The 9,701-nt window shown below is 33.0% G+C and overlaps 1 protein-coding gene across 2 annotated transcripts; it reads left to right on the top strand.

Moving 5' to 3' along the window:
* Positions 1–5,047: 5,047 nt before the first annotated feature.
* Positions 5,048–9,289, top strand: LOC110289007 (olfactory receptor 6C70-like). Of its 2 annotated transcripts, XM_021155219.1 has the most exons (2): positions 5,048–5,074; positions 8,384–9,289. In XM_021155219.1, exons 1-2 carry the CDS (start codon positions 5,048–5,050, stop codon positions 9,287–9,289), a joined length of 933 nt encoding a protein of 310 aa, XP_021010878.1. The 2 variants fall into 2 exon arrangements, with proteins under 2 accessions (XP_021010878.1, XP_021010877.1); XM_021155218.1 differs by lacking the exon at positions 5,048–5,074 and having other exon boundaries at positions 8,339–9,289.
* The last annotated feature ends 412 nt before the right edge of the window (positions 9,290–9,701 follow it).

Here is a 9,701-nt window from a genome sequence, read left to right as displayed (position 1 = left end):
AAAAAAAAAACCAACAACAACAAAAAAACAACCAACCACACACACAAAAAAAACCCATATAATATTAGCAGAATTTTGAAGAGGATTTTCACATTTTCACTTTTGTTCTTTAGACCATACATCATTTCAAGCTACTTTTTCAGTGAAATCTTTTCAAGTGAACATGAAAACTTCTATATTTTCCAGTAGAGATATTTAAACTACTCATTGAATAGACATTTTTCAATGTCTTTGTAGTCTTTTAGAATTCAGGTTGTGACCTGCATCAAGACTCACTACCAGAATGTCTGCACAGAAAGCAGAAAGCCTCAGTGTGATTCCTTAACTCCAGCAAAATTAACAAATTTTAGTTTTAAATTTCAATTAAATTAAAAATGGTTTCAAATTATATTTGATGAATATATAATGTTTAAGTTATTATACTACCATATATTTATGACCATGTACAAAGAAGGTAAAATAATATTAACTTGTATTTTGCCAATTTCAATGTTTATTTTATTTAAGAGAATCTTATACCAGCTTCTTTCCAATACTTTTGATGCTCGCAGTATAGAAAAAAAAAATTTCAAAAGTTTTCAAACTTTCCACTTAAAATAACCACTTAATTTCTTTATGGTTGAAGTTGCATTTATATTTTACAAGTAGATCTTACTGATTTTAAGAGCAAATAAATATTGGATTTGACCCAAAAAACTATTTCTAAACAGGTCCACAACCCCTTTCACCCTATTACCCTTTCCTTTCCACTAGCTCTGGTAAATGGTGAGCTAAAAGGGAGGTTAAACCATTTAAGAACCCTTATTAAAGTAAGTTTTAAAACATGTGGCTGTGTGCTTAACCATGTTCAACCATGGAGAGCACAGGAAAACCTGTGGTAGTTGTCTTTTTTCCTTCTCCTATAAGGTTCTCAAACTCTGGTTGTCAAGGTTGGCTGAAAGTACCTTTTGTATTTGTGACTTTTATTTATTTCTCTTTCTAGTTCTTTTAAAACTCTGGCTGCCTGGTGCAACTGAGCTCTTTCAGCTCAAAACTCTTATCCAACCTGATAGGTTCAAAGTGACTTCTCCAGGTTTCATACTGAGTTGCTCTGCTTGGAAAAACATGCCTCTAAACTCAGAAACAGAATTGAATGGAGCTGAATTCTACTGAACTCTACAAAACTGAACTCTCTCTCTCTCTCGATCTCTCTCTCTCTCTGTCTCTCTGCTATGCTCTTAAGTAGCCTTTCTTTCCTGTCTGTTCTCATGAGAGTTGGGCCTGTCTTATCTCTGATTCATTCTGTCAAATTTTTTACTGGTCTGTCATTTTGTCTGCCTCTCAATTAGTCTTCATCGAGATTAAAGATATGTACTAAAAGCAGGTCTGTATTCCAGCCAGAAGGATTAAATATGTATATTAATGACATGCTTGTATACCAGCAGGATCATATAGGCCTGAGTCTTTGGATGTGATACTTTGCCAGGGTAGCAATGTTGCTGGATTAAATGTCCTCTACATCTTCATTCACTGAGCCATTTTATGGACAGCCAAACAATCATTTTAAAGTTATTTCCTGCTAACCTTAGCCCATGTTTAGGTTCATTAAAAGTTTCTTGTGAGGCTATGACAGTGCTTTGCTAACACAGAAGTGAATGCTCACAGTCAGCTATTGGATGGAATACAGGGTCCCCAATGGAGGAGCTAGAGAAAGTACCCAAGGCACTGAAGGGGTCTGCAACCCTATAGGTGGAACAACAATATGAACTAATCAGTACCACCAGAGCTCGTGTCTCTAGCTGCACATGTAGCAGAAGATGGCCTATTCGGCCATCATTGGGGAAAGAGGCCCCTTGGTCTTGCAAACTTTATATGCCCCAGTACAGGGGAATGCCAGGGCCAAGAAGTGGGAGTGAATGGGTAGGGGAGCAGGGTGGGGGAGGATATAGGGGACTTTCGGGATAGCATTTGAAATGTAAATGAAGAAAATACCTAATAAAAATTGGAAAAAATGATTTATATCAATTTAAAAACTAAGAAATCTGAAGTCTTCTTTAAAAGTATTAGTTTTATGTTATATTTTGTATGGATATATATGCTTGTATATGAACTTTTTAAAAAATAACTTAATGGAAATTTATGCATACATATTTTTAATATTACTAAATAAAAACAATATTGAAATGTTGATATATCAATAATTAATTAATTATAAAGAAGGAATGTATTTGAAAAAGAAAATTTCAGGCAAATATGGTAGGGTTTAGAGGGTTTGACAAGGAAAGGGTAAACTATGCTACTATAATCTAAAAAAAAAAGATTGTTAAAAGGAAACCAAGTTTTAAATTTTAAATTAGGAATTTCCCTGGGATTGGGCAAGTATAGTATAAAAATATCATTCTTCCAACCCTATATCTATCTACTACTTTCAATGTTTTGTTTAATTTGTAGACCAGGTGTCATTTCTCAGCTTCTTTTACTTTTTTTTTTTATAAATTACTGCTTGAGTATCTGTGAGTGTCTCTTGTGTATGTACAAGGAGATCAGTATTCTGCTCTATCACATTCTATCTTTTTACTTTAGAGAAGGTCTCTTATATAAAGTCAGGCTAATGTTCAGCAAGTCTCCAGCAGCCTTCTGTCTCCATGCCTCCACAGGCTGAGGTTATAGCTACACATAGAGACACCCAGCTTTTTTTTCCCTGTTTTGCTTTTTTTTAATTAGATATTTTCTTATTTACATTTCAAATGTTATTCCCTATCCTGATTTCCCCTCCAAAAAATCCCTAGCCCCAACCCTTTCCCCTGCTCCCCAAGCAACCCACTCCCATTCCCAGTCCCAGCCTTCCCCTATACTGGGGCATAGAACATTCACAAGACCTAGGGCCTCTCCTCCTATTGATGACCTACTAGGCCATCCTCAGCTACATATACAGCTAGAGCCACATGTACCACCATGTGTTTTCTTTGATTGGCTGTTTAGTTCCAAGGAGCTCTGGGGGGTACTGGTCAGTTCATATTGATGTTCCTCCTTTGAGGCTTCAGACCTCTTCAGCTCCTTGGGTCCTCTCTCTAGCTCCTTCATTGGGGACCTTGTGATCTGTCCAATGGATGATTGTGAGGTCCTCTCTCTAGCTCCTTCATTGGGGACCTTGTGATCTGTCCAATGGATGATTGTGAGCATCTACTTCTGTATTTGCCAAGCACTGGCAAAGGCCCTCAGGAGACAGTCATATCAGGCTCCTGTCAGCAGGCTCTTGTTGGCATCTGCCATAGTGTCTGGGTTTGGTGGATGTTTATAAGATGGATCCCCAAGTGGGGCAGTCGCTGTATGGTCGTTCCTTCAGACTCTGCTGTGAACTTTGTCTCTGTAACTCCTTCCATGGGTATTTTGTTCCCTCTTCTAAGAAGGATTCTGAGCTTCTGGGCTAATATCCACTTATCAGTGAGTGCACATCATGTTTTTGTTGTTGTTGTTGTTTTTTTGTTTTTGTTTTTGTTTTTGTTTTTGTTTTGTGATTGGGTTACCTCACTCAAGATGATATCCTCCGGATCCATCCATTTGTCTAAGAATTTCATAAACTGATTGTTTTTAATAGCTGAGTAGTACTCCATTGTGTAAATGTGACAGAAGATGCTGGCGAGGATGTAGAGAAAGAGGAACACTCCTCCATTGCTGGTGGGACTGCAAGCTGGTACAACCACTCTGGAAATCAGTTTGGCGGTTCCTCAGAAAACTGGACATAGTTCTACTGGAAGATCCAGCAGTACCACTCCTGGGCATACACCCAGAAGATGCCCCAACATGTAATAAGGACACATGCTCCACTATGTTCATAGCAGCTTTATTTATAATAGCTAGAAGCTGGAAAGAACCCAGATGTCCCTCAACAGAGGAATGGAGACACCCAGCTTTTTTCATGATTACTGGGAACTTAATCTCAGGTTTAAGAATACTTTACAGCAAGGACTATTACCTACAGAACTATTTCCCTAGTCTCCCTTAGCAATTATTTATTATTAAATATTATTAAATATCTTCTTTCTGCCAGTATATTATTTACCAAACATCAATTTTTTCCACTTGCCATATTGTAATCATGCAGTAAGACTTATCAAATTATATCTTATATCAGAGATCCCCTTGTATCCTTTCTCCCTAATTTCTAGATTCTTCCATAAGCACATACAAATTCTCTATATTTTTTCAAATTCCAAAATTGTTCATAATTATATTAGTTTTCCTAGTATGATAATAAGAGTGAAAAAAGCACTAAAGTAGTGATAAATATCTAATAGACATTATAAGAATTAGTAATACTGAATAAAGTTTTCATTTAGGTGTCCATAGAACATTGAAGTAATTATCCCAAAGTTAAGGCTGACAAGATAGCTTGGTAGATAAATGTTCCATACTCTGAAAGAGAATGTATTCCTATGAGTTTCTTCTGGCCTTAAAGGCATACTGTGGTGCCCCATGCACAATAACTAAGTAACTAACTAGTTAACTAACTAACTAACTAAATAAGAAGAATTACTCCAATATTTATTTCAAAATCACAATTTGTGTACAGTTTCATTTAACTCATTAATACATAACACTATAGCATTTGAGAAAGCAAATAGGAGTAATTTTTCTTCTAGGTATTCAGATGTTGTTGCCTTAGTGATGACTCACACACTGGGTATACAAATATAGATCCTCAAAATAATTATTCCTCAAAAGGGATTAATTTGTAATTATCTCCAAAATAATAATTGTTCTAGAATACAATATTATTTGCTACAGTGTTTCTACAACAGTCTTGCAAGTATTTTTTTTTTGTATTGATTTCAGTATGTATGTATGGAGGGCAATGATGCATGTGTATGCCTGCATCCACCCATACAGGAATGTATAGAAGCCAGAGGCTAACATCAAGAAGTCTTTCCTTGGTGACTTGACCTAAATTTTGAAACACGATTTCTTATTGAACTTGAAGTTCCTTGTTTTTGCTTGGCTGGTGCACCAGTAAGTGAGATGCCAGGATCAGCATCCCTAAGTTACAAACACACTGTATCTAGCTGTGATGAGGATTTTGAGAATCCAAACTCATGTTCTGATGCTTACATAACAAGGCCACTTACCTAGTCCCCACTGGGCCATCCCCTAGTCCCCAAAGTGATTATTTTTCATGTAGTGATTATTTTTCATTTTATATCATTATACTCATAAAAAAATTTTTTTGAGATGACATCAGGGTCCTTGATAGTCTGATAGCCATTATATAATCTAGGTTTAACTGATAATTGTGACAATCCTCCTGCCTCAGCTTCTTAAGTAGAGAATTTACTTTTGAGACAAGGTCTAACTGTGTAAATAATCTGATTTGAACTTGCCATCTTCATAGCTTTGATTCCCAGTACATCACAGCCTCCAGCTAATAACTTATTTTAATTCAGTGATAAATATAAAAAGCCTATCGGTGTTTTAAAATTGCTTTTCATGTTTTAAAATTATTCTTTCTTTTCCTTAGGGATACTGGCTCCTTAGATTTCTTATAGAGAGACTATTTTACTCTTTAAATACCAGAGAACTGGTATTAGCTAATTTCCAGGAGATGATTTTAGCTTTAATAATTTTTATGAAAGTTGAGATTAAATTAGTTGTGCATATATGTCTTATCTCATGATTTATCTGCTTTTTAAAAAATGGTTAAATGAATTTCTTGTTATTAATGGCATGAGGTGAGATGCTCAGAGATGTGATTGAAAATAAATTTCACTTTAATTTTTAAAATTCATATCTTAATTGCTTGCTATTATTTAATCCGAAATTTTGTTTATTTTAATTTTCATGTTCACAAGATTAAATATTGTTTCAATGAGTATAATTGCTTTTTATTATAATTGTCCATATACTCAAGGAAAGGTGATGCTAACATGTGCAATTAATGGTAAGTAAAATAATAACATTAATTTTCTTTAAAACATTTAAGAATAATTTACTCATAACAAAAACTAAAATAAAAGACAACACTAATCTTAGAAGAGAGAAGTTGAGGCACACTAAGGTGACATAGAAGGAAGCAGTGGTGAATGAATGTAATCAATATATATTTCATAAATGCATGAAATTTACAAAGAATACAACATACTATTTAAAAATTTAAAAATAATTATATGTACAATGAAACTCAAATTATAAATAACCGAATCATGAAACTTTTATTTTTTTCATTGTATAAAACAGTTGTAAATTCTCACCAATGTTATATTCATAAAATAGAAGTTATGAAGTCTGATTCAGGTACTTATATTTNAATTTCTAGGTTTTGAACCTGAAACCACACTGGAAAATTGTGGAGAAAACTATAGTCCCCCTGTTGGCTAATTAGTGAAAACCTAGTCATGTTAAAAGTCATTCAAACATGAAAATTTGTAAGTCACTTTTTTTAAGAGCATCAAATATACATGTTTTAGTATATGATTAAAACGGAAAAAAAAGTCCTTTGGAAATGTTGATTGTGATCAATGTATTTTGAGCAAGCATAACTTATTGACAAATTCCAATTACCAAATTCAGTTCTTGAAAAACATACATCTTTTTCCTATGTTTGAAAATAACGGGATACCCACATTTGATTACAGAAATGCTAAATTGTTTTGCTGAGAAAGAAGATGGATATATTAGTACCAAAAAAGTGTCAAATGAAGACAAGATCAGAGAATAAGGTATTGAATTAAATCTTTCTTCAAAACTCTATTTTTGATGTAGCTTCCCTGTAATTTCTACAAGACACAAGTAAGCTTCCTGGTCTCTGGATCTTAAAATGTTTTTATCTCTGTTCTGGTAAATCCCTTGAGCCTTACCTGTAAGGGTTGCCTTGTCTATGTATCTATTGGGAGCTGGACACTGCAAGTACAGTTGTACTCAATTGTGACCAGTGTTGTTTTCTGTGGTGGCCTCAATCCACTGCAAATAGTTTCTGTGATGAAAGCTACACTTACCTATGGGAATAAGGATAACATTTAATGCCGTTGGTAATCAGGCAAGTCTAGTAAAGTGGCTGTAATAGATTCTCCTCTAAGATCCATAACCTCACCATTCCTGGGTAATTGACTAGGTTTCCAGTACCAGGCATTGAGTAGACTTCCTTCCTGTTGAGTAGGCTTTAAGTCCAATTACAGAATTTTTGGTTACTGCTAAGACATGAAAAGTCAATGTAGAATATTTTGAATTTCCCAAATTTTGGTTATCTTTAAGTTTACTTGAAAATAATTTAGTAATTTTAGAAAGTGATAATAAAACTTTAATCAAGATATTAAAATGAGACACAATTTTGCTGAAACCATGACTAGATATATCAGTAAACCCACAGTTTGTCTTTCTAGTATGAAAATATCTGAGCTAACAACACAAGATTTGATCTTTTCCTTTGATATAATATATCTAATGTTGATAAGACTTATACTAATTATGTAATAAAACTATAGATTAAATCTACTGTGAAGATGTTTTACTTTTAAGTGTTAGTTATCAGTTTTGTAGGATATCAGATTTGTGGATGTCTTAAATACATGAAAGTTTTAGACATTTACAAAACATATACTTTATAAAAAGTCCTTTGGAAATCTGCTCCTGAAATACTGTTGAACACTTTTCATTAATTGAATATTTATTGATGTTTTTACACTATATTACCTAAATAAAATTGTTTTTTAAAAGTATTTAAAGCTTTAAATAGTGTGATTTTATTTTATCTTTTACTAAAGGTAATAATATATAACCTATATCTAATATAGACATTCAAGATTTATTTTTATAAATATTTAATAATCTCTTTCAATAGTTTAATATTTATCTATTATTTATTTTGCATTTAAACTTTAATTTCTTGATAATATTCCTCTATGATATTGTCTGAACTTCACAGAAAAACTATAAGAGACATACTTCAGCATGAAAATTAAAGACTGACAATTAAACTATAGATTTCAATTCATTTTACAGACATAATTACCCTTAGATAAAAGAATAATATAATATTTAATGAATTCTTTTTATTCCCAATGCAGATATTTAATATTTTATTAGATTTATACTTAGTTACAATTAAGTCAAAATTTAAATAGAAAGAATAAAAAACCTAAGCTCTTACAAGTTTCTCAGATCAGTTTCCGATGATGAGTTGAATTCTCTATTACATTAATTGGAAAACTAGTGTTATATAGTCATCACCATATCTCTAGTATCATGCATACTATATTTGAAAGGGCTGTACTAAGGAATATGGATCCTGTTATTTATTGTCTACTGGCTATACATATATTCAAGTGGACTTTAATTTACATACATCTTTTTAATTTTTAGAACTTCAATGATATCACAAAGAGAAATGAAGAACCATACAAGACAGATAGAGTTTATCCTTCTTGGACTGACAGATAATCCTCAGCTACAGACTGTGATTTTTGTGTCTCTTTTACTAAATTACTTGCTGAGTATGCTAGGGAATTTATCTATCATTNCCCTCACTCTGCTAGATCCCATTCTCAAGACACCAATGTATTTTTTCCTCCGTAATTTCTCTTTCTTGGAAATTTTATTTACAACAACCTGCATTCCCAGATTTTTAATCACTATTGTAACTCAGGAAAAGACAATTTCCTATAATGGATGTTTTTGTCAATTATTCTTTTATATATTCTTGGGGGCCACAGAGTTTTTCTTCTTGGCTACCATGTCCTATGACCGCTATATTGCCATCTGCAAACCCTTGCACTATGCATCTATCATGAACAGTAAAGTTTGTCATCAGCTTGTCCTGGGTTCTTGGGTAACTGGATTCCTGGTTATTTTCCCACCACTGATTATTGGCCTTCATTTGGATTTCTGTGCTTCAAATGTCATTGACCATTTCCTTTGTGATGTTTCTCCTCTCCTACAACTCTCTTGTTCAGACACAAAGTTACTAGAAGTAATGGCTTTCATCTTAGCTCTCATGACACTCATTGTCACATTACTAATAGTGACCCTTTCTTATGCTCACATCATCAAGACAATTATGAAATTCCCTTCTGCTCAGCAAAAGAAAAAGGCCTTTTCTACTTGTTCTTCTCACATGATTGTTGTTTCCCTCACTTATGGGAGTTGCATATTTATCTACATAAAGCCTTCAGCAAATGAAAGAGTGACTTTGAGCAAAGGAATAGCTGTGCTCAACACTTCAATTGCCCCTTTGTTGAACCCATTCATTTATACACTGAGGAATAAGCAAGTTAAACAAGCCTTTGGAGCAGTACTTAGAAAAATATTTTCTGCTTCATAAAGGTAATAAAACTTATTTACATGATTTACCTAAAGCAGAAAAGAAATTTTAATAATGAATATCTACAATTAGTTACTTGTGTAATTTTAACTTGGCCAGTATTAGAAACTAATCTATCATGTGCATTTTTATTTTAATTTTCTTTTACAGAAGATCAAAATATTTTTCTACTATTGAAATATATAATTCAAAATTGTTTTGATTATAAGCATATAGAAACAAATACAATAGACATAAATAATTAAGGAAAAGTTCCTTAAAGAAACATAGTTATATTCTTTAAAAGCCTTTGATAATTATAATTTGGTAATTATACAGGCTAAAAGTACTCCAGGAAAGCTTATTCCATAAAAATAATTGCATGGGTTAATTTATAAAGTGATATTTGGAACAAGTTATGAAAGCATTATTT

Source organism: Mus caroli, unplaced genomic scaffold, assembly GCF_900094665.2.
Source record: "Mus caroli unplaced genomic scaffold, CAROLI_EIJ_v1.1 scaffold_8270_1, whole genome shotgun sequence".
In the NCBI taxonomy this organism is placed as follows: domain Eukaryota; kingdom Metazoa; phylum Chordata; class Mammalia; order Rodentia; family Muridae; genus Mus; species Mus caroli.
This window is presented reverse-complemented; position numbering and strand designations above follow the sequence as displayed.